The 25,729-nt window shown below is 46.6% G+C and overlaps 2 protein-coding genes across 4 annotated transcripts in view; both read left to right on the forward strand.

Annotated features, from left to right (window-relative positions):
- The first annotated feature begins 4,556 nt into the window (after positions 1–4,556).
- Positions 4,557–16,816, forward strand: xpo1a (exportin 1 (CRM1 homolog, yeast) a). The gene is made up of 25 exons (XM_034588840.1): positions 4,557–5,295; positions 6,175–6,307; positions 6,467–6,568; positions 6,911–6,983; positions 7,078–7,139; positions 7,247–7,291; positions 7,393–7,574; positions 7,863–7,911; positions 8,002–8,121; positions 8,586–8,714; positions 9,545–9,703; positions 10,382–10,564; positions 10,751–10,889; positions 11,016–11,197; positions 11,314–11,470; positions 11,633–11,796; positions 12,119–12,253; positions 12,374–12,557; positions 12,939–13,045; positions 13,759–13,953; positions 14,052–14,220; positions 14,572–14,706; positions 14,797–14,956; positions 15,516–15,612; positions 16,274–16,816. The coding sequence occupies exons 2-25, from the start codon at positions 6,182–6,184 to the stop codon at positions 16,418–16,420; spliced, it is 3,201 nt and encodes a 1,066-aa protein (XP_034444731.1). The 5' UTR covers positions 4,557–5,295; positions 6,175–6,181; the 3' UTR covers positions 16,421–16,816.
- Positions 16,817–17,805: 989 nt separating this feature from the next.
- usp34 (ubiquitin specific peptidase 34) overlaps positions 17,806–25,729 on the forward strand; it is a 61,894-nt gene continuing 53,970 nt past the window's right edge. For all 3 annotated transcript variants that reach the window (XM_034588611.1, XM_034588620.1, XM_034588628.1), the window contains exons 1-3: positions 17,806–18,195; positions 24,088–24,178; positions 24,665–25,208. In XM_034588611.1, the coding sequence (XP_034444502.1) occupies positions 18,153–18,195; positions 24,088–24,178; positions 24,665–25,208 (678 nt within the window). In that variant the 5' untranslated portion in view covers positions 17,806–18,152. The remainder of the gene's footprint in view (positions 18,196–24,087; positions 24,179–24,664; positions 25,209–25,729) is intronic.

Consider the following 25,729-nt stretch of genomic DNA (forward strand, 5'->3'; position numbering starts at 1 on the left):
GGTCAGGGTTGCATACATTAAACACATTTGCATTATTGAAACATTTTGGGCATTAAATGTGAAGTGAGGATACTTTCAAAATAAAGCTATGGCTGTTTTTTTATTTATCAATAATCTAAACAAAGCACAAAATTAAAAATCGAATCAGTATTTGCTGAAAGACCCTTTTCTGTAAAACACCAGTTCTCTTGCACAGCTGCCCCCTCCCTCTGGAACCGTCAACTCCGAGCCTGCACTGAGCTGTCCAGTGTCAAACCTTCACTACTCAAAACCCACCTTCTCAAACTGCTTTAGATGTTTGATTGTGACGAGTATGATGTGTATGTTATATTTATAGTTCTTCATTTGGATCTGCTTTCTGTTTTGTTGTTATGCTGTGAGGTGTCTTTGAGAAGTGTTCAAAGTGCTCTACAAACAAAACTAATTAAGATAAGCTGCACCGAGGTGGATCCTCCGTGTGAGGACATTCACAATTGACAGAGCAGCACGAGGAAGAAGCAGTGCAAGGGGACAATGTAGTAAAAGTAAGAATATAAATACTACATATAATAAAAGTAGAAATATTGAAATATAGACATGGCTGTTCCTCTAAATGTGCAATATAAAGATAGAGATAAAGGCTGTGTATTGGGAAATGTGTCTTTACGAGATGTGGAGCAGGTCTTTCTTGATTTGTGTATTTTAGTGTTTGGACAGGGGGTGCTGTGGCGTTTATTATTATATAGTTTTGTTATTACGATCAATAATAATTATAATAAACGTTTGCACTGTGCAGTTCGTGACCTCACAGAAATGGACTCAGATTAATTGCAAATAAATTGTTTTTGAGTCATGATGATCTGATTTATTTCAAACTGAACTATGATTTAAAACCAGTACAAACAGCAGGAGATCCAGTGACTAATCAACTTTAGACCTCCCTCAGGTCTGCACCAGTACTGGCTGAACTGGATTCAGTTCTCCTCTTGCCACTGCCAGCCAGACTATGACCTTGTGAAATGTGTTAAGATCTGATGTACCAGCCCGGTTTGGTAGCACCTTTGTTTAACCCTTGTTTCCTGCTGTTTTTGGATTGGGAGTTGGTTAGGTAACTTGTCATTTTGTTTCTTTATTTGAGTAGCTACATTTCTTTTTGTTAGCTGTTTGCTGTTGGCCCACCCTGAAGCTGAAACAGTTTGAAGAAACCTTTAAACGGGCTGCAGTCATTTGTTGCTGGTGGCAGTGGTGTATAAAGTACTTGAAAGCCATACTTGAGTAAAAGTACAGATATGTTACCTGAAAGTGACTCCGGTAAAAGTTAAAGTCACCCGTCAGAAAATGACTTGAGTCAAAGTCTTAAAGTCGCTCATATTAAATGTACTTAAGTATCAAAAGTATCTGGTGTTGAAATGTACTTAAGTATCAAAAGTAAAAGTACAAGTACCAAAATTAAAAATGCAAAGGGATTTTTATAGTCTGTACAGACACAGAACAACCCAAAATTGTTCTATTCAGGATAAGTTCAAATAGTAATGGACTAGTGCATCTGAACTTCTGGGGACAACAAAGAACCAACACAACAGAATAAACCAGTGCCTCAGAACACTAATAGACCACAGAATAACCACTAAAGAATTCTGTAAATATCACAAAACATGGACCTTTCACTTTCTAATCAGTAGCAGGTTGATGCACAATGCCCCTTATGATAACTCAGCAAAAGGAAACAAGTCCTAGGCACACAAATAGGATAGTTTCTCTTTTGTTAACAACCTGCACAGTGCTAGTACAGAGAAGTAAAAATCACTGGACACAGTCTAGTTTTGCTGCCAAATTTCAGACAGAATAATAAAGACTGAACTGAACCGAGCTCCTGAAGGAGCACCTGGATCATTCTAAAGGGAATAAATGGATGGGGAATGTGCTCCTGTTGATTAAGTCCCTGCCCTTTGTACACACATCGCTACTCCCCATTGGATGGTTTAGTGGGGTCCTCGGATCGGCCCTGCCAGAGTCAGTCACGGCCCTGGCGGACGCCGAGAAGACGATCAAACTGGACTCTCTAGAGCAGGGGTCGGCAACCCGCGGCTCCAACCGAGCAATCCTCCAACTGAGCAATCCTCCAACCGGCCAAACGTCCAACCGGCCAAACGTCCAACCGGCAAATGTCCAACCGGCCAAACGTCCAACCAAGCAAACGTCCAACTAGCCAAACGTCCAACCGAGCAAACGTCCAGCCAAGCAAACGTCCAACCAGCCAAACCTCCAACCAGCCAAACCTCCAACCGAGCAAACGTCCAGCCGAGCAAACGTCCAACCAGCCAAACCTCCAACCAGCCAAACCTCCAACCAAGCAAACGTCCAACCAGCCAAACCTCCAACCAAGCAAACGTCCAACCAGCAAACCTCCAACCAAGCAAACGTCCAACCAGCAAACGTCCAACCGAGCAATCCTCCAACCAAGCAATCCTCCAACCAAGCAAACGTCCAACCAGCAAATGTCCAACCAGCAAACCTCCAACCAGCAAACCTCCAACCAGCAAACGTCCAACCAGCAAACCTCCAACCAAGCAAACGTCCAACCAGCAAACGTCCAACCGAGCAATCCTCCAACCAAGCAATCCTCCAACCAAGCAAACGTCCAACCAGCAAATGTCCAACCAGCAAACCTCCAACCAGCAAACCTCCAACCAGCAAACGTCCAACCAGCAAACGTCCAACCAGCAAACCTCCAACCGAGCAATCCTCCAACCAAGCAAACGTCCAACCAGCAAACGTCCAACCAGCAAACCTCCAACCAAGCAAACGTCCAACCAGCAAACGTCCAAACAGCAAACCTCCAACCAAGCAAACGTCCAACCAGCAAACGTACAACTAGCCAAACGTCCAACCGAGCAAACGTCCAGCCAAGCAAACGTCCAACCAGCCAAACCTCCAACCAGCCAAACCTCCAACCGAGCAAACGTCCAGCCGAGCAAACGTCCAACCAGCCAAACCTCCAACCAGCCAAACCTCCAACCAAGCAAACGTCCAACCAGCCAAACCTCCAACCAAGCAAACGTCCAACCAGCAAACCTCCAACCAAGCAAACGTCCAACCAGCAAACGTCCAACCGAGCAATCCTCCAACCAAGCAATCCTCCAACCAAGCAAACGTCCAACCAGCAAATGTCCAACCAGCAAACCTCCAACCAGCAAACCTCCAACCAGCAAACGTCCAACCAGCAAACGTCCAACCAGCAAACCTCCAACCGAGCAATCCTCCAACCAAGCAAACGTCCAACCAGCAAACGTCCAACCAGCAAACCTCCAACCAAGCAAACGTCCAACCAGCAAACGTCCAACCAGCAAACCTCCAACCAAGCAAACGTCCAACCAGCAAACGTCCAACCAGCAAACCTCCAACCAGCAAACGTCCAACCGAGCAAACCTCCAACCGAGCAATCCTCCAACCAAGCAAACCTCCAACCAGCAAACGTCCAACCAGCAAACCTCCAACCGAGCAATCCTCCAACCGAGCGAACGTCCAACCAGCAAACGTCCAACCAGCAAACCTCCAACCAGCAAACGTCCAACCAGCAAACCTCCAACCAGCAAACCTCCAACCAGCCCAATCGTCCAGCTTAGTGTATAAATACAGTTTGACTGCGCCGTTATGAACAGCTCGTGTTCACTTCTGAACAGGAAGCATCTGCGAGAGGAAAACACAAAGACAAGATCAAGAGAAGAAGAGAAGATTATCTGGAGCAAACTTACTCCAACCGGACAATGGATTTTGCGCATTCCCTCTTACGGATAATACAACAACACATACTGTAAGTGATCTTATACTAATTCAAGACTTTATTCTTACATCGAATGCCACACGTTAACAGTGGGAACACCGGGTTCCTCTGGTCCCAGCTGCTCAGAGATCAGCGCCGCAGCTTCCTGGTCAGAGCAGAAGCTGCAGTTGGTTTGTACCGAGCCTCAGTTCCTGGGTCCGCCTCCAGTCTGACCCGCTCTCTTTTTGTTTTCATATTTCGTCAACTAAAAAATATATTTTTAAGCTTATTAGGCTGCAGCTATTTGTTTTTATTTATTTCAAAGTGGGCTACTTCTTATTTTATACATATTATACTTATTTTATACATTTCCCACAAATATGGGGAGGACTCAAAAGTTGAGATTTAAAACATTTACTATGTGATGCTTTTTATGGATCTTTTTACTGTTTTTACGAATTTATTTCCATTTGGTTGTTTTGCTGCTGATTGTGAATGTTTATTGTTCTCAGGCCTCTGTTGGAAAAGAGAATATGAATCTGGTATAAGTATAATAAAATATAATATGAAAATACTATAAGCACCGGTGGGGGGGGGGGGGGGGGTTGTGCAGTTCTTGATCTCAGTGTGACTTTGTATTTATGTATTTTGATTGTGTTGCTGTTGCTGATTGTGAGTGTGTCTTGTCCTCTGGCCTCTGTTGGGAAGTACATCTTGATCTCAGTGTGACTTCCTGGTTAAATAAAGATAAATTAGTCTTTATTTGATTATTTTATCTCATTTATTCCAGTTTCATGTGTTTGCTGAGGGCAGAGCAGGGGGGAGGGACTTTGATTCGGATCGACAGCTCCATCGGGCCAATGACAACGCGTGACGACAGCACGGGGGAACCAATCACATCGCGCGGTGGGCGGGTACATAGTCCAAATTTTACGCGGCGCGCGACGGGCCGAAACACCGAGAATGAGAATCCCGGTTTGAACCGGATTGAACCGGTCCGAGGTTGGAAGCATGAGCGGAGAGGACGCGCGGAGCCTCACGCTGTAAAGCCGGAGCTGCCCCACACTGTGTGCGACCACTGACCGAAATAAAGTCACTCACTGCGGGCTGATGAGCAGGAACACCGACTCTGGGCTGTTAGCTTAGCATCACGTTAGCCGCCAGACCCGAATCCTCATTGACTTTGCCATTAGCACGCTAGCTGGCTGTTAGCCCGGTGGGAGTCGGCTGTGGTGACAGGTAAAGAAGACCATGCTCCGCCGCAGCTGAGGAGGAGACGCGACCGGCCGGAGAGGTTCGAACACGGCGACCAGGACCCACGCGTACCCGGGGGGGACGTTTAAAGTTGCCGCTGACGGTCACTGCCGGTGTCACCCAGGACGGCTAGCGTTAGCTGTATGCTAGCGGGGGTTAGCAGCGGAGGAAACGTGCCAGGAGATACAAGTTGTTCGGTCTTTTCAGCGCATCGAGAAGATTCACATTGCCGCCGCTCGGCCGCAGCTCGCATCGGTCCACGGATAACCGCTCCAGACGAGCCGGACGGGACACACCAGGTAAGCGGAGCCTCGGCGGCATCCAGCGGCTCAGTCACCCAGCGTGGGGCGAGCAGCCGGCGGAGCCCCGGGGGGGTGATCCGGCTGCAGGACAAACCTAGACCCGCTCAACACACTGTGGCCGGGGGGTTAGCCTCCCCGCCATGTGTCCCCACCTGACGATAAACTCTGGGGCCGAACTGGTTTCTGTGCGTTAGTGTGGCCGCTGCGCAGTGCACCCGGGTGGCCGGGCGGTGGCGCCGTTTCACGCGTCTCCAGCCCTGGTTCAACGGGTGTCATATTCGGACCACGTGGGCCGACGCCTGCTTCAGGCACGCTGCTCCGACTCTGAGCAAGAAGAACTCGTTTCTGACCCGAAAGGGAATCGAACCCTGCCTGTGATTCATTCATCTATTTTAGCTCGTTACCGCATGTTCATTAGTGGGTCACGTGTGCTCAGCCTAAACTGGTACGAACTAGTACAAAGAAGAAACCAGAGTCACAGCATCAATTACACAACTTCTTTATCAAGATGTAGAAATCCAAGGAGCAACTTATAAGCTTTTAAATTAAGTTACCTGTTAATAAGATGTACCTGTCTGCATTGTGTGTACTCCACACGTTTCAGAGAATAACAAACACTTAAAAAACATCACGCAGAACATTCAAATCAATGTTTTAAACCTCTTCACTGTGTTTACACAATGCATATACGAGACATTTTGAACTTTTGTTATATTGCTATTGATGAATATTGAGGTAATTGCAGTTATTGATTTGTGGCCAAGACTTATTTAAGTCACTGTAATATCCAATGTTTCGGTTCTTAATGCTTTTACCTGCATGTGTGTACTTTGTGTGTCAGCAGTTGTTAATGTTGATGATTCCCTCTCCACTCAGAAGCCCTATGCCAGCAGAAATGACGATGTTGGCCGATAACCCAGCCAGAGAGCTGCTGGACTTCAGTCAAAAGCTGGACATCATCCTGTTGGACAATGTTGTCAACTCCATGTACCATGACATTGGTTCCCAGGTGAGACTGCTCCTCTCCACTGTGCTTCCACTTCAACCAGCTGGATAGGATTCAGTGCAACGCTGGGACATGTCGTCATACATGAATATCTCATGGGTTAAATGCATCCGTCCAATATATCCAGAAATCAGAAAGTTTTCTGTGTGGCTTCCCTTGTAGCAACGGGTGGCTCAGGAAGTGCTGACCAACTTAAAAGACCATCCAGATGCCTGGACGAGGGTCGACACCATCCTGGAGTTCTCTCAGAACATGAAAACCAAAGTATGAGCCCGACACACACACAGTTTTTTTTGTCGCTGCTGTCAGTTGTGTTAAATTCTTAACTTGACGTGTGCCAGGGTTAAACTGTACCATGTTGCTTGTGTTCATTGATTGTCAGACTTTATTTTAGAGCAGCACTGACATCTCCATTTATGTGAAATGATAATCAGCAAATGGGCATTTTCAAAAATGGACACTCTTTTGTCCATGCTTACAGGTGTGTCCAAATATTTTGGCTGCCAGGGGCTCTACATGGAGGACGTCACATGACAAATACCACATTGTGGTTCGCCCCTGTGTGTAGCTACTTGTCCGAGCTCTTAATGTCTGTTTTTCTCTCAGTATTATGCGCTGCAGATTCTGGAGGTAGTCATTAAAACACGCTGGAAGATTCTCCCAAGAAATCAATGTGAAGGTAAGAATCAGTTTAGTGACATTAAACAATCAATAGATTTTGTCTACCTGAGGTTTTTGATGTTTCCAATAAAACACATTGGTATGTTTTTCAGGAATCAAGAAATATGTGGTCGGCCTGATCATCAAGACGTCTTCTGATCCTGCCAACATGGAGGTGAGTTTATATTCATGTAGGATTCTGCTCTTCTAGCTGCTCGTGTGATGTGAAGCATCTTTGTGCTGCTTGACGCTGATGTTGCTGTTTTCATGTTTATTTTGCAGAAAGAAGGAGTTTACATTTCAAAACTCAACATGATCCTTGTTCAGGTAAATTATCAAACTGAGGGTTTTTTTACATTCGCTACAAGAAGTACAGACATGAAATGGTTAATAACACAGAGCTCCTCGTCTTCTCCGCACTGGTCTAGATCCTGAAGCAGGAATGGCCCAAACACTGGCCCACATTCATCAGTGATATCGTGGGTGCGAGTCGGACCAGCGAGAGCCTCTGTCAGAACAACATGATCATCCTCAAACTGCTCAGCGAAGAGGTCTTTGACTTCTCCAGCGGCCAGATGACCCAGGTGAAGGCCAAGCACCTCAAAGACAGGTAACTGGAAACATGAAGCTCTGTGTGTGGTGAAGTGTGTTATTGAACAAGGTCGCACAGTTTCACAGCTTGTGAATCTTTCCTATTCTGTCTGTGTTTTATATGCAGGCAGTAAAATAACAAAAGTATAGTTTTTTTTGTGCCAATTTCTGTTTATTATCCGGATCACTTTCGCTCTTTAAATCTTCTAAATGAAGTAGGAGGTATTTTCTGCTCCATGCAGTAACTAAGACTCTGGAACAACAGGTTATTAATACCGTCATTAATCTTTATGTTCCTACCTTTCAGCATGTGCAACGAGTTCTCCCAAATATTCCAGCTGTGCCAGTTTGTGATGGTAAGACCACATTGACCAAACCGTCGTCAGCATCTGCCTCCGGTCTTTAAGAAGCTGTTCTCACGCTCGCCTTCTTCTTCTTCTGAGCAGGAGAACTCGCAGAACGCTCCGCTGGTGCACGCCACACTGGAGACTCTCCTCCGCTTCCTGAACTGGATTCCTTTAGGTTACATCTTTGAAACCAAACTCATCAGCACGCTGGTCTACAAGGTAAACCACCTCAAGTCCATTCAGCAAATCAAAACCTCAAATGTTTGTTGAATGACAGTGTATTGTATATTTCCATGGATTTTATTCTAAGTAACATTACTGCTGTTAAACTAACCAAAGATGTATAGAAATATTATGTCAGTCATTTAATGAAAAAATGGACAACAATTATTTGTCAAAATGTTATAATTTGTTAAATAATGAAGAATATTAATTGGTTTCAGCTTCTAATATGCGTTTGCTTATTTTCAGTAATATATTCTCATGAATTTTCAGTTTGACAAACTGAGCAATTTCAAGAAGTCACTTTGGATTTTTATGATTATAGAATAGTTTATAAACCAGACTCAATCGATTACTGGTATATAAAAAAAATGGACACTCTTTAGTTCCAGCCCTAACTTGCTTTGAATGTTGTCAGACATCTGAATTGTACTCACTGCCCTGTTCTTTGTGTGTTTCAGTTCTTGAATGTGCCCATGTTTCGCAATGTGACGCTGAAGTGTTTGACAGAGATCGCTGGCGTGAGCGTCAACCAGTATGAGGAGCAGTTTGTCAACCTGTTCACGCTCACCATGTCCCAGCTTAAACAGGTACACACACAATCAATCTGAGTGCGTCCTACTTACGTTAATTGCACTCGGTGTTATTATACACAAGCACATTTACTCTCATTGCACACATTGACTCTTTGTGCAAGCCCTGTCCTACCCCACACACCACGGCCACACATGCACAACGTCTGCAGGCAGCACGAACTAGACTTATTGCACACACACATGATCAGGTAGGGCTGAATCCCTTTTTTGTACAATTCAGCGCCACGTTAAACTCCTGTATCAAAACAAGATGAAATGCGTTGTTTTAACCGACAACACTACTGAGCCAACGCACTGGGACAAACACACACAAAAGTTTTTTACACAAAGAAAGAACTAACTTCATGTATAACGTTTGCCAAATTTACAAGAAGGCTCAAACCAGCAGCCATTGTCATGATGAATCGATGCTGTGCACGTGCAACTCAACAGAGACAGGAAGAGAAGCGAGATGCTCACTCGTTAGCTATTTCCACCATCAGCTCCAGGGGGAAAAACGCAGTCATGAAATAACTGCCTCCTCTGATCGGAGGTTTTTACATCGGTGGCCGATCAAACAGAGCCCCCTTAGTATTGTTTGAAAATTGTAAAGTTTTGAATGTTGTGTGTTTGTCTACGCGTTTTAAACGTGTGTATTGCTGAATCTTGTTTTTAAATATGTAGTGTGTGTTGTTGAACTAGCTAACATTGTTTCAGAGAATCTCAAGTTGTTTTTAGACAATTACTCTGAGAAGGAAACTGTCTGGACCAAACTCAACACAAAGTGTTAACATGCCATATACAGTTTATAGTGTAGATAATGATGAGTTGTCTTGTCTGTTCAGATGCTGCCTTTGAACACCAACATCAGAGTGGCCTACGCCAATGGAAAGGATGATGAGCAGAACTTCATCCAGAACCTCAGCCTGTTCCTCTGCACCTTCCTCAAAGAACACGGCCAGCTCGTCGAGAAGAGACCAAACCTGCGAGAGTCACTGGTGGAGGTGAGAGGACAAGACGACTTCCTGTTGTAACAGAAAATAGATGTTTACAGAAGCAACTGAACATTTCCACTGTTTAAACGGAACCTTGAAACTCCCTTTTCTCTCTCGTGATCTTCTTTTCTGTGGTGTCCACTTTTATAATGACATATATTTGGGACAGATTGCAGTGAGAAGACCCACCTTTCCCACGGCTGTTTGTCCACATACAGATGTGCAGACAGTAATTGTTTCAGGATGAGACTGGGAGGAAAACTGCAATTTAACCAAGAAAAGATTGTTGCACGTTCCCTGACATTTAGTGTAGTTAGTGTTTGTCCTGTGAAGCAGCAGCAGCAGGTTGTCGGGTCCGACTCGTTCACACCAACAGGAACATGTGGGGACATTCAGGCGAGGGGCGGAGCCTGTAGAGCAGCAGGAGGCCGGACACTTCCTGAGATATTTGTATTCTTCCAGTTTCACGTCGTTCACGTCATCAACACGCTCAAGAAAATTAAGAAATAAATGATTGTTGGCTATTATTGCTCTCGTTAAAGACAAAATAAAGTGAATAGCATGTACAAAGGGAAATATCTCGTGATGCGACAAGTGGTTGAGCCTGAGGCCACAAACCAACACAGATAGTTTACAGATCAATCTCTGCAGGTATCACAATGTGACCCCTCTGCACTTTGTCTCCAGGCCCTGCACTTCATGTTGCTGGTGTCGGAGGTTGAGGAGACTGAGATCTTCAAGATCTGTTTGGAGTATTGGAACCACCTGGCAGCCGAGCTGTACAGGGAGAGTCCCTTCTCCACATCCAGCACCCCGCTCCTGTCCGATGTCCCTCCACGAAGACACCTCTACCTGCCCGTGCTGTCCCAGGTACGCGTGTCATCCAACGCACAGTCACAGATCAGAAATGTATAAACTGATTAACTGCACAAATGTAAAGCAGTTGTGAATAATTGAAGTGGGAATTTTGTACGCATTTCATGCATACATGTACTGCAGTTGTAGAACGAGCTTGCTTCATATTACAGTGGCCTCCTCCTCCTCCTCCTCTTGTAGGTACGTTTGCTGATGGTGAGCCGCATGGCCAAACCAGAGGAGGTGCTGGTGGTGGAGAACGACCAGGGTGAGGTGGTCAGGGAGTTCATGAAAGACACGGACGCCATTAACCTCTACAAGAACATGAGGGAGACTCTCGGTTAGTTTCTTCCCATCTGTGGTCATCAAATATTCTGTTTCAGATAAATACATTTAAAAAAAGATGGAGCCCAATTAAAATGGCCACAACGCCTATCCTAATTCACCTGTCTCTCTCTGTGTTTAGTGTATCTGACTCATTTGGACTACGCAGACACTGAACGCATCATGACTGAGAAGCTCCACAATCAAGTGAACGGCACTGAGTGGTCGTGGAGGAACCTGAACATGCTCTGCTGGGCCATTGGCTCCATCAGCGGTGCAATGCACGAGGAAGACGAGAAGAGATTCCTAGTCACAGTCATCAAGGTGCAACATGCCGCTGTCTGGCAACGTGTGACAAGCGTTTTAATAGACCCTGACTTCTCTTTCTCCAAGAGCATTTAACCCAGCCAGTTATTGATAAAGCAGTTGTATGTTCTCAGGATCTGCTCGGCTTATGTGAACAGAAGAGAGGTAAAGACAACAAGGCCATCATAGCGTCCAACATCATGTACATCGTGGGACAGTATCCTCGCTTCCTGCGAGCCCACTGGAAGTTCCTCAAGACTGTCGTCAACAAGTTGTTTGAGTTCATGCACGGTGAGAAACTCAAATAACTTTGTGTGGGTCGAATGTCATAGTTTTCTTTAAATGTTTAATCTGAATTAGAAATTAGTTAATTCTTCAATCTAACTCTGGGTAGAAACTGTTTTCTGTCACGGAGTCAGACTGATCATGCTTCTCCTGTTCTTCCTCACACAGAAACACATGACGGCGTACAGGACATGGCGTGTGACACCTTCATCAAGATTGCTCAGAAGTGCCGTCGTCACTTTGTCCAGGTTCAGGTGGGAGAGGTGATGCCTTTCATCGACGAGATCCTCAACAACATCAACACCATCATCTGTGACCTGCAGCCACAGCAGGTCCGTCTCACAGCGCTCACTTCTTAATGTCCTCATTTTATATTTTATGCCCTTGTGCATTTTGGTGGTCAAGGTCAGGTTTGCTCTGACATCACAACACATTTTCTTGGCCATAACTCATTCTGACAAAATACCCTTATTACCTTTTTTTTAAATTAAATTTCTTCTTCTTCTTCACTACTTGTATACTGAGTCTGGACAGACATGGATATAAACTGTAACCTGACTTGTTGGCAGAGGCAACAACTCAGAAGCAGAAATCCTGGTTCAAAACCTTTATATTTATACTATAGATGTAACTTCCTGTCCCTCGTCTCCACAGGTCCATACATTTTACGAGGCGGTGGGCTACATGATTGCGGCTCAGACCGATCAGGCAGTTCAGGAGCTTCTCTTGGAGAAGTACATGCTGCTCCCGAACCAGGTGTGGGACAGCATCATCCAGCAGGCCACCAAGGTGAGGGAGGATCAATTTATAATCTGCATTTAATGGCTCCGAACATTCTCATTAAATGCAGCCGGAAGTGTAGTTTATTTAAAAACTGCTGCTTTTGCTAAACTGGGTGCTCTGTTGCAGAATGTGGACATCCTGAAGGATGCTGAGACGGTGCGTCAGCTGGGCAGCATCCTGAAGACAAATGTCCGAGCCTGTAAAGCTGTCGGTCATCCCTTCGTCGTTCAGCTGGGACGAATCTACCTGGACATGCTTAACGTTTACAAGTGTCTGAGTGAAAACATTTCCTCGGCTGTCCAGACTAATGGTGAGTTAGTTTACTTAGTTACTTCATTTAACTGTTGTCTCTGGGTCCGGAATAGAACATGCAGGGAACCGTAAGACTGTTTTCTATGTAAAAGCTTAATTATCTTTTGGGTCTAACAGGAGTTAAAAGAAAAATAGTGGTGAACTGGTGAAAGAAGAATGACGTTACTAATATAACTTCACCAGTAAATCAACCTAACATGTTGAGCAGTACTGACTTTAAAGTCTGAGACCTGATACAGTTGAATCAGTGTGTGCTTTGTTTTCTGGGTCAGTGTCTGTTTTTCATAGTAAAACCTTAACGAAATTTGAGTGTGTGGATCTTTTGTTTGTTTGTTTGTCGGCTTCAACCATTTATTTTTCATTTTTCTGTCTTATTCAGGAGAGATGGTGACCAAACAGCCTCTGATCAGGAGCATGAGGACGGTGAAGAGAGAGACACTGAAGCTGATCTCGGGTTGGGTCAGTCGCTCCAACGACCCTCAGATGGTGAGTGCTGCAGTTTCGATATTTTCTCCTGTCTTTTAAAATGTGTTTTCATATTAAAATCTGTGTTTTTGTAGAATCCTCTGAATTCTTTTAGACAGCGGAGAGTGAACCAATGCTGCTGTAGCAACAAATTGTTTATAATCTAAAACGAAAATTAGACTGGATCCACAAAAATATAAACCACAGATGTTCATCAAATCACAAATTTGGCTTCTCATTCAAAACAAAATCAGCTTTTCAGTTTAATCTATGGGTTCCAACTGTAAAGAAGAAGGTTTTGACTAAACACAATTTGCCTTTTATCGGGAGGATTTTCTTCGGTTTCCATGTGCACCTTCTCTGATGGAAAATCATTAATGGCACAGTTATGAAAATGTTATGTTTGACTTCGACCTGGTAGTAACATCCGTCCTGAGTGATCCCATCACCGGGAGGGGGGGGGGGGCGATGCGTCCTGGGATCCGATCACTCAGACACATTGGGAGGTGGCCTGAGACGCATGTGGACAATGGTTATAATGATTGCTACTTTGCTTAACTTTGGAAAACCTTACTTCACAGCGAGCTTCATTCAGTCTCTTCTGACACACACACACACACACACACACACACACACACACTCTAACAGTGACATCAGACACGTCTATCAACTCAAACTGGATTAAACACAATGTTATTGGATCTTTGTGAAATGTTCATGTTTTTCTTTTCCAGGTGGGAGAGAACTTTGTGCCCCCCCTGCTGGAGGCTGTGCTCATCGACTATCAGAGGAACGTCCCAGCTGCCCGGGAGCCTGAGGTCCTCAGCACCATGGCAACCATCGTCAACAAGCTGGGCGTGCACATCACCGGGGAGATCCCCAAGATCTTTGACGCTGTCTTCGAGTGCACTTTGAATATGATCAACAAGGTGTGTTAGACGTGTGTAACCGTACCTGCTCCCAGGTGGAACAGTCTTAAAAAACAAAGTTAAACACTGACATTGTGTTTTTCCTTCTCTGCCATCAGGACTTTGAAGAATTCCCAGAACACAGAACTCATTTCTTCTACCTCCTCCAAGCCGCCACATCCCAGTGTTTCCCAGCCTTCCTGTCCATCGCCCCGGCCCAGTTCAAACTGATACTGGACTCCATCATCTGGGCCTTCAAGCACACGATGAGGAACGTGGCCGACACAGGTCCGAACCGACACCAACTCATCCTGTCACATACAGTTCACATTTCTTATAGAACATAAAGTACTGATGAAATAAGTGGTTAGAAAGTAAATTGAATCCATTATATCATCGGTAATTTCTCGGAATCTGTAAGTGAAGCCGTTTTTGTAGGTTTATTAATTTGTCTAAACAAGTGAGACACAAGTTACTATATATAACAGGAGATGAATAATTTAGGGACTCTTATCTTCTTTTATAAGATTTATCTAGGATTTTTCAAACATCTGTTTAAATTGTTCCAGTGTTTTTTACTGACTTTGAATTCGTTCCGTACAGTTAGTCTTGGGTCTAATGAGTGTCGTCTGGTCTCAGGTCTACAGATCCTGTACACTCTCCTGCAGAACGTGTCCGGTGAGGAAGCCGCAGCACAAAGCTTCTACCAGACGTACTTCTGTGACGTCCTGCAGCACATCTTCTCTGTGGTCACCGATACCTCTCACACTGCAGGTAAACGGGCTGATCTGCTGCCATCACTGTGTTGGCTTTTACAACAAGGAGCACATTCACATTAAAACGAGCCCTGCTCCCTGTCTGCAGGTCTGACGATGCACGCCACCATCTTGGCCTACATGTTCAACCTGGTGGAGGAGGGGAAGGTGAGCGTGGCCCTGAGCGCAGCCAGCCCCGCCAACAACCAGGTGCACGTCCAGGAGTACATTGCCAACCTGCTGAAGACGGCTTTCCCCCACCTGCAAGAGTAAGTAGATTACATGAGTCGCATGTGTTCTGCTAATGTTTCCAGTGATTCAGTGTCTGTTGGTTGAAGATGTTTTACATAAACACACACAGGGATTAAAGGAAACAGCTGCTCCAATAGACACAGTGCACTTACACTTTAAACACTTTGAGTTAAAGCTGCTGCTGTTGCTGTGTTCATAGTTTTCAGTCCTAGAACTCAGAAGTGAGTCAGCACTTTTAAATTGTCTTACCTATTTTGATTTACTTAGAAAACAAGGTTTGAAGTTCACAGAAGCGTCAGAGTGTGTTCACCTGAAACTAAGAATCCATCGTGTTCATCTCTACTCAGGGAGCAGGTGTTCCATGTTTCTGAGAACAGACAAACCAAACTCCTCCATCTTTATTTACAGTCTATGGTTCACACAGATTCAAACTACCTTGAACTCAAAATGGAACTACAGTGTGCTCCACTTTTGTCAAAGAGCATTCTGGGAAATTCTGATGTGGCGGTAGAAAATGTTCAAATGTTCATGTTGTGCTTTCTCAGACGTGTCACTAATCCGTTGTCTTGTGTTCAGTGCCCAGGTGAAGGTGTTTGTAACGGGTCTGTTCAGCCTGAATCAGGACATCGCTGCCTTCAAGGAGCACCTGAGGGACTTCCTGGTGCAGATCAAGGTGAGGGTCTTAAACCAGGAAACATGTTGATTTATTAGAGGAGAGGGAGGAGCAGGTGAATCAGTCCCAGTTTTCTAAAACTCCCTGTAAAAAATCCAATGTTGATATTAAAACGACAATAATAATGAACAACAACAAACGTCGTATGGATGTAGCCTTAGCAAGTGAATGATGAATGGCAGCAGTCTGGACAAGAGGAAATGAGGTTGTGGATGAGTTGTTCTGTTTTTGAGGGTATTGGTTTGTTTGAAATTAGATTGTGCCCTAGAAGCAATTTATACATTTTTAAAAGTTTTTATTTATTTTCTGTAAAATAACTGTGTTCATAGTTGGCTCAATATGTTGATGTATTAAATAGATGCGTATGTAATAGTAAAATTAATCGTCCATGGAAACAAGTCTTCAAAAGAAAAACAACTATTATGTTGCATTTGAACAAATAGTAGTAATTCTTTGGTTGTATTTTGCAAATACCTAAACTCAGACTAATCATTACTCAAAACACTAATCTGATTGGAAGCATTTACTATAAACTAAACTGTAATCAGCATCAGATTATTTTAATTATTGAGTGGAGGGATTGAGCGGTGCCGGTCTCGCTCTGTGGGAACATGGTCGTTGGGCTCTGAAGCCTAAAGCCTCTGCGTGTGTGGTCCTGCAGGAGTTTGCCGGCGAGGATACGACGGACCTGTTCCTGGAGGAGAGGGAGGCGTCTCTGCGCCAAGCCCAGGAGGAGAAACACAAGCTCCAGATGTCAGTGCCCGGAATCCTCAACCCCCACGAGCTGCCTGAGGAGATGGGCGACTGAAGGAGTAATGGCGGTGGCGACCGGCGTGTACAGAACAAATCTGAAGGGGGGGGAAGGTCAAGAGAGCAAGGACGCTTCCTGTCGATACATTTTCTTTTCAAGTGTGTTTGTGTGCAAGTGTGTGTGTGAAAAGAAGAATAAGGGGCCAGAGAAAAGGACCCCAGCACTCGGTTGTACATCGACCAAATCTATGTCAATATGTAAATGAGAAAAGACCCACGACCCCTCCTCCCCGGCGCGATTTCCTTTTTTCCCCCACAAACTTATTTTATATACATTTTTTGTTTAAGCTGCCATCTTTTGTAAATTCTTTGGTGATTAAAGCTTTATGTTTGGCCATATGGTTCTGTTACACCTGCATGAAGTCGAAAGAATTAAAGGTTATTTTTAATCTCTCTTCACTCCCCCACCCACCCCCCCCCCCCCCCCCCCCCCACCCCACCCCACTTGTTAATATGTATTATATGATGTTGAGACACTTGCAGTGGTCAGTGGACGAACCGCTCTGCTTTCAGAAGTGCCACATGCACAGTGCAGAATGAATGTGATGCTCAAGGGGTGAACATGTACCTTCCTTCGTTGTTTTGGTTTGTCAGTGTGTTGAATGTTTTTTTCCCTTTACTCCGGCTCCCTGAGTGAATCGATCGGAGCTTTGGTCGGACCGCTCTGCGTTTGGATGAGAACGATGGCTGTGTGCATAATCATCCTGTTTGTAAAGCTGTCTTAGTACTCTGAGAATATAAAGTTGGCTATTTTTACAAATTTGACGGTGTGATTCTGCTTCTTACTAAAAAAAACAACCACAAAGGTCCCGGAGAACCTGGAGAATACAAGAAGGGTTAACAGCTGTGCTTCCAAGACCTGGATCTTACAAGGTTTTGGAAAATATTACATTTTATACATATTTCAAAGAAAAAAACAAATACAACAGAATGACAGAGTTAAAATTAAGAAAAATAAACGTCATATATCAACAATAGAATTAAAAGCAACATAGAAAAAGTTGTTTGTTAAAACTATCAACAGAAGTAGCTTGTCACTATACTATGTATAATATAACTATTAATTCGTACGTATGAGTGTTTATATATATATATATAATTTAAATATGTATAAATTGACATAAAATATATGAATGTGAAATGTTATGTAAATATGTGTTTTAAATATATTCCTACATTCCATTTGTTGTGAATTTCACAATAAGAGGCATACACATGGGATATAATCGGTATATGTTATACTGTTGAGTTAATTCATAATAATAGTGCAGAACTTTACATTGTTAATGGTTTTGTATTAAATTATATATTTTCCATTGTTGTGAATCCGTTGCTCCTGAGAACTCGTTAAACGTGACTTCGCGTGGTGAGATCTCGCGAGAGCAGCGGAGAAAGCCGAGCGGCCGGAGGAGACTCGCCGGAAACAGCCGATGCGTCCACACGCTGTCGCCCCCCCCTCCTGATCCAACATGGCCGCTGTGTCCAGTCTCTCCAGTGACGCTCGGCTCGGAGACTGACTCGGTTCCTCCGTCCTGAGCCTCTGGACTCCGCCGGACTTCAGCCCCACTCGGAGACTAATCGCCCGCTCGAGCGCGTCGTTGGTCCCGGTTGGTTTTAGCGGAATAACCTTCAGCCACCACCCCCTCCTCTGGGCCTTTTTTTACCCCAAAAACAACCGCTCCCGGGGCCATGGTTTGAGCCGGAGCTCCCCGGTTTCCTCTTCATGAACAATGTGTGAAAACTGCGCCGAGCTGGTGGAGGTGTTAAATGAAAGTAAGTGCGTGTCCGCGGGCTCCTCGGTAGCTGTTAGCCCCGCTGCAGCTGGATGGGAGCACGTTAGCACGGTGGCTAGCTGGGTATAACTTTGTGGTTCGCGTGTGTCCGCCTCCGGCTCCTCGGTGCGGCCGCAGGGCGGAGGCGGCTCCGGGGGGACTCGCGTGTGTGTGCGGCGCTGACAGCTCCGTGTCGGTGTCACGGGTTCGATCTGAACGCTGCTCGCTCGTTCCCCTCCGGACGGGCAGCCAGCTCCGGGGCCTGTCTGTCAACCTCCAGCTAGCTCCCTGAAATGCGACCACCTCCGGCCGCTGGCTGCGGGACACGCCGCGGACCGCTCGGTGCGCCGGACCCCGGGGCTCGGCAGCCGGGGGGGGGGGGGGGGGTTCGGAGGCGACCCGCCGCTGCCGAGCCCCGGGTTCCGCTGGATGGTGGAAGCTAGCGGAGTTAGCATGTGGAGCTAGCGTGCAGGCTGACTTTGTTTGATGTGTTTGTCAGGTCAGGGAGCTAACTGTCCCCTCCGCTGCCTCCCCATTGTTTTGCGGATCATCTTGAAAATGGCCTAAAATCCCTCCCGGTAGTCCGCCGCCTGCTCGTGACACCGAGGGCACCGGGGGATCTCCTCCGAGTTCGGGCTGGTAAATGTTAAAGCAAGCGGCGGCTCTGCTTAGCCCCGAAAATTAATGGCTGCATCGAGGCGCATATTTTGGCACAGGGCGCTCCGTTAATCCCCGGTAGCGCGTGTGATCCGACAGATGTCCGGTGCGCACTCCGGTTTCCCTCTGCTCGATTTGACGGAGACAATTCACGCTAATCTCACCGTTTATTCCCACTATTCACCTGCAGGGCCAAACGTCCACCGCAGCCAGCGAACACACGGTTGCGGTTCTTGCTAAAACTTAGCCGTGAGTCCAGGCGTGCTAAGCAGGCCCTGCTCCGGGAGAGTCTGCTGCACACCGGACAAAGCCGTGCCGGCTCGTACTGCTGTCTCCTCCCGTGTGCACGCAGGGCTCGGTGGGGTATTGGTCGCTTTTCCTGTGTGTGTGAAGTGAAAGCTCCCGCGGGCTGTGCAGGAATCCACTTAAACACACGAGCCTGCACCTGCACCAGGGACTCACTCATTCAAACTTAGAGACACGTAGAAACAAATCCAGCTGCTTCTGACAGGCCGGTGTGTTGTCTCTTCAACACCCGGGGACATGCAGACACGAGTGGACACCGGTTTTTAGACATTTGTTGTTGTCAATCAATCAATCAAATTTTATTTGTATAGCCCATATTCACAAATCACAATATAAGTGCGAATACATCAGGACAGATGATGAGGGCTCGGTATCGTTTGGGTTTTTCAGAGGCCGCTGCTCAATCGATACTTTGAAAACCAGTACCAGTGTCGAACCGGGGCCAGAACCCAGTCTGTTTCCTAAGCAAAAGCACAGAGCCACAGTTTAAAGTCTACATAACTTAATTAAACAAATATAAATAAGTGCAACACATTTATAAAATCTAAGAAACGATACTTAACGCATCTGCAAATATTTAACACTAAATAACAGTTTCAGTATTTAATACAGCAAAATGCTCCAAACATCAATTGTCTCCACACTGCCGGGGACAGAGACACACTGCCAGGGGACAGGGACACACTGCCAGGGGACAGGGACACACTGCCAGGGGACAGGGATGCCCACACTGCCGGGGACAGGGACGCACTGCCAGGGGACAGGGACGCCCACACTGCCGGGGACAGGGACATACTGCCGGGGCCCGGGACGCCCACACTGCCGGGGACAGGGACACACTGCCAGGGGACAGGGACACACTGCCAGGGGACAGGGATGCCCACACTGCCGGGGACAGGGACGCACTGCCAGGGGACAGGGACGCCCACACTGCCGGGGACAGGGACATACTGCCGGGGCCCGGGACGCCCACACTGCCGGGGACAGGGACACACTGCCGGGGCCCGGGACGCCCACACTGCCGGGGACAGGGACACACTGCCAGGGGACAGGGACGCCCACACTGCCGGGGACAGGGACACACTGCCAGGGGACAGGGACGCCCACACTGCCGGGTCCAGGGACGCCCACACTGCCGCCTGATGGACATGACATGGGGTCATGCAACAAGTCAAACACGGCACATCCCTCTGGTTGTTGTTGTTCCTCCCTTCCTTCTTCTTCTCTGGGTTTACTGGAGGATCACAGCAACAAGGTGCACGCTGCCACCAGCTCTACACGCTGCCACCAGCTCTACACGCTGCCACCAGCTCTACAAGCTGCCACCAGCTCTACAAGCTGCCACCAGCTCTACACGCTGCCACCAGCTCTACACGCTGCCACCAGCTCTACAAGCTGCCACCAGCTCTACACGCTGCCACCAGCTCTACAAGCTGCCACCAGCTGCCAGGGCCTGGCTCTCGGCTCCCTGCTCTCAGACATTCGCTGCACGTCTCCGTCTCACGTGAAACTCACCCACATTGTCAGTTAGACCCTTTGTTGTCGTGTAGACTTGTGGCTGATGCAGCTACTAGCTGACTGTGGGGTGCTGCCGTGCAGAGAGTGTGTTCCTCCAGAGTGAATTGAAATGTCAACTGGACACGTGCAGTGGTGTTTATGTTGCCTGTAAGCAGAGCGGCTATTTCCGTTCAGAGCTTAGGCACCGACGTCTGTGCTGTGCTTTGGCCTGGTAGGTAGCGGCTGTGTAGGAACCGGTGGATCTCTGTACCCAACCCTACACACGATCATTGCACGCTATGCTAAAGTTGAACATGTCATTTCAAACCCGTGAGCTGTGTGCTCCCACAACAGCCTCCTCTCTTCTGGGGAGGCTTCCTACAATGATTTAAAAACCTGGCTAAGGAATTCAGCCACAGGAGAATTATTACTGTTCCCTACAGGAGGCAGACACACACCGACGTGAATCTACCGACGGGCAGTTCGTCTGCCTGGATCAGTTTCTGTGAGATACCCGTCATTGGTTCATCTCACCCTCAGCAAAGACACCAGCCTGAAGTATATGTTCATACACATCAGTGTCAGAACAGCAACTCTAAATTACATGAATTAAAAGTTATGTTTCCATCGCACATCTGCCCACATCCTCACTGTCCCTCTGCGTGAGTCGGTTAAATGAAGTTTGACCGGGTCTGCCGTGGTCAGCCTGAAGGTCATGTCGGACGCTTTACTCCTCAGGGTGTTGCTGTGTCGTTGGACACCTTAAGGAAGTTTGAATTCCAGCTTTTAGCTCTTTTCCACTAAACTAGATCTGATTCTTTGACCGGTGGCATCTAACGCTTCAGCCTTCGTTCTCACCAGTTTTGCTAGAACCATTTCTATTTAGCATGCGTCATCGACAGAGCTCTTTCCAAGATGTAGAATATGACGCATTCACTGATGGTTTTTACATTTGAAAGGTTTTACTTTTTTTTAGCTGGGAAACACATTTTTGTTGTTTAAGGACTCGTTCACACCTGGTTGGGTTCAGAGCTTCAGACTCTTCAGTTCAGTCTGAACCTGAACATCAGGTGTGAGAGGTTCCTCAGAGCAGGAGAGGAGTTCTGGGTCTGGATCAAACTGAACCTGGTTCTGTTGGTTTGCTCCAAACACTTTGTTGGAGAGTTTGGACTTTTGGACCAATCACAGGAAGTAGAGACAGAATTAAGAAGAAGAGGAAGCACCTCCGACGATAAAATGTTTGAACCACGAGGACGTTCATTTGGTGCATTTGAACTAGTGTGGAGTACTGTAGTACTGTGGAGTACTGTGGAGTACTCGCCTGAAGGTGCTGATGCTGGTAGTAATACCATCATGTTACCATGGCAACCAAATGAAGCACTTCATTTATTTTCTCCATTCAAAAGGAAAGACTACCACCCCCCCCACCTGACAACACGCCCACTACAAACCAATCAGAGTCAAGTACAGGTAGACGCAGCTACTTCTAAACACAGGGACTAAAATCGCTCGTTGGTATTTAACAGATTTCAAAGTGTCGAGGTTTGATTCATGTTAATCAACAGTGAATTTAAAGTTGAGGTTAAACGCTCCTGATTTATCACTGATTAAAGGAGACTTGAAGTTTGAGGTTTTCATGTGGTGTTGGTTTACAGTTGGTTGAAGGTTAAACGTTTGACTTCACTGCCGTGTGACTCGATTCTGACTCAAGCTCCAGACAGACAACCTCCTGCTGGTCTGCTGTGAAACTGGTGAAAGCTGGTTTTATTGTTGGGGACTCGATGGGTTTAAGATTTGTTTTACAACTTAGCAGAGTTGTGGTGACAGTTCCGCAGCAGGGGCCCGTCAGCTGTGACCGCTCTGTCTACGAGACGGGCAGGTCCATGTGCTGCGTCTGTAGGTGACCTGTGACCTCAGGTTTGCTGCAGCAGCATGTGTGTGGGTGTGTGTGTGTGTGTGTGTGTGTGTGTGTGTGTGTGTAGGAGAAAGAATCCCCCTTTACAACAGGGAGCTGTGCTCGGCTGGTGTTTCCCAACACACGACTAATCCAGTTTGGTTTCCAGAAATGTAAGAATCTATATTTTACAGGGCCGTAAAATATAATGATAGATTCTTGATCTGAGACCATCGATTAATAACTAAATACATGTGATAGCCAGTTTGTGTGAAGAGCAACAGAGACAAACACACACACACACTCTAAAGTACAATCATGTAATATAAAGTTGAGCTGTGTATATTATGTACATGTCAGAACCTCTGCAGAGCTGAGGAGTGTGAACCCACATTAGAGACGTCCTCCCTCTCTCTGTATTTATACCCACGCTGAGCTGCAGCTATAAACTGGGTTTAATGTTGGCACCGGGTTCCTGTTCCCAGACGTGATCATAAAGTGAAACCAGCGAAACATCACTCAGCACCACCGCTGCAGGAACGTGGCCAAATGTGCCGGGGCCGACATCCCAGAACACTGACCCCTGGTCCTGAAGCCTCTGATGAGCTTCTGTCCACACGTCACCAGTGAGAAGAGTTGTGGTTTGGATTCAGTGAGGAAATCCTCGTGCTGATTCCTTTGACTGCCGTTGTTATTCCATCTGTCTCTGCCGCCATATTCAGGTCAGCGATTCAGTGGAGACACTTAATTCCTCTGAGCTGGGTGTGACTGTGTGGATCTTCGAAGGCCAATACAATAACAGTAATTTGAGACAGAATCCGAGTGTTTGTATGAGTCACAGTTAAATCTCGTCCGGTGCTGTTATCAGTGGACACGTCTGATCATCACCAACAGAGGGCTGCATTTACACTTCAGGACTCTACTGGTCACGTTCACACCAAAGACAGTAAATAAAGATGGAGGACACGTCTCCACTTCCCTCCGCTGGACAAAGATCAGGCGAAACAGTCTGAACACAGGTGCCGCCATCTTGTAGTGAAGTCAGTGCGGTAGCGATCAGGCACGGATCTGCTGTGGTCCCACCGATTCACACGCTCGACCAATCACGAGTCAGTCTCAGCTGTCAATCATTCGCCTCACGGACACTTGGACTCGCCACCAACTCTTTGACTTGACGACCTGCTCTCTCTGTTGGAGTTACGTTGGCTGTAACCATGAGACGACCAGAACATTCTGAATGATAATCTGAACTGGAAATTAATTTATGATAAATAATAACAAATAAAGCAAAATATGTGATTAGAATGAAGAAATTACATAAAAATAAAGCCTATACGTTGATATGTAAATTTGTGGTAAACCAGTATTCTCAGCTTGACTGGTAATTGTTTCATCTCCAAAATGAATGAGTGTAACTTTAAAATATCCTTCAACAGCGTGAGAAACAGATTTTAAATGTAATGTTTCCTTCATCTATGATGTTGTCTTTTCAGTGAGTCTTGTTGTCTAACCGTGGTTTTGTGTTTGGCTTCTCCTCAGTATCGGATGCAGACGGCAGTGAAGGCGGCTTCCAGCTGAAGAAGGAACATGCCCTCCGAGTGCTGGGCTACATCAGCTCCTGGACGCAGAGGTGAGCGCCGCGTCCTCGGACATTAGTCGTGTCTGAAAGAGTTCATGTGATTAGGCTCCAGAAAAGTAAAGTTCATGGCTTTGCTGACCTTGAACTTGTGTGTTGTAAGTGTGTTAACTCCTGTAATAACCACCTGCAGCTCTTTCCTGCTCCAATTCACCAAATAACCAAGTTAAAGCTGCTTTCAGACCTGAACAGTTTTCTCCTGCCAGCCGCCTCGTAAAAGCTCCAGATAATGTGAGAACACAGGAGATCATTCACAGCGAGCGAGGTGGAGAGCTAACAATGTTTCTAACACTCAACAATTACAAAATAAAAAACGAATTCATAGAAATATATCAGGATGGAAGAAAGGAGCCGTACTCGTAGAAGATAAGGTTCCAGAGCTTCTGGTGATACAGGCCGACGCTGGTGTGACATGTTACGTCCTGAAAGCTCCAGACTTCTGTGTTGACTTTTCTTTTTCCCCCCTCCTTGTTTTTCCAGGCAATGTCTCTGCTGCTTCAAGGAGTACAAGCACCTGGAGGTGTTCAACCAGCTGGTCTACGCCCTCATTAACCTGGTCATCACCCAGATCAGCAGCCTCAGAGACCGCCTCTGCAGCATCCAGGGCCACACCCACAAAGGAGGCGCATCAGGGGCTGAGGGGGTGGGCTCTGAATGGAGTGGGGGTGAATCTGCACCCGGACCCCTCCCACAGCCATCCTCACCTGGGGAGGACGAACCTGTGAATGTGGAGAGAGACTCTGCGGAAGAGGATGCTGACACAGCCGACCTGAACCAGAATAAGACCCAGGGTCAGGGCCAGCAGGGTGAAGCCCCGATGGAAGCACTGGGGCCTGTGGAGAGCGGAAGTGGGTGTGGGGGCGGTAACGGGGCTGATGGGGCCGCCGGCAGCGACAGTCAGGACCCGTTCAGCTCCTGGAGCACAGAAGAGAGGGAGAAACTGCTGCTGTGTGCTGCTAAGATCTTCCAGATCCAGTTCCCCCTTTACACAGCCTACAAACACAACACACACCCCACCATAGAGGTACGGACCAGTCCCAGGGTTCGCACAGAGCCGTATCTCTGAGGGGGAGAGTCTGACTCTTGAGTCTGACTCAACATAACTGCTCAACACCCCCCAACGGTCGCTCACTCGCTCCACAAGTTGAATTCTGAGAGTTTGGAGGCGGGCACAGTGGCTCGTGCTCCCCTTCTTCGATTGGTCACTTTGAAACGCTCCAGTCCGCTGATCTAACTCGCTCCGCCTCCTTGTTTCTGTAGCAATTGAAAACTCTGTGGATCATATAAACCACTGCTGTCGACACCAACACGTGTTACTTATCGTTTATTTACAGTAATTAAGGGCATTATCGAAGGGCATTATTAAGGGCATTATGCTTCAGTGTTACTTCTTTTCTCCGACTCCGATGATTCCCCCGAGAAGGTGGTGAGAAGACTCGATGAGTGAGCGACTGTCGGGCGGTGTCGAGCACTTGTTGGGGAGGAGGAGTTCGTGCTCGTCTCCGCCTCCTGCCTCCTCAATAGTCTGATTTCAGATGAAAATGT

This window comes from Hippoglossus hippoglossus, chromosome 1 (assembly GCF_009819705.1).
Source record: "Hippoglossus hippoglossus isolate fHipHip1 chromosome 1, fHipHip1.pri, whole genome shotgun sequence".
Taxonomy (NCBI): Eukaryota; Metazoa; Chordata; class Actinopteri; order Pleuronectiformes; family Pleuronectidae; genus Hippoglossus; species Hippoglossus hippoglossus.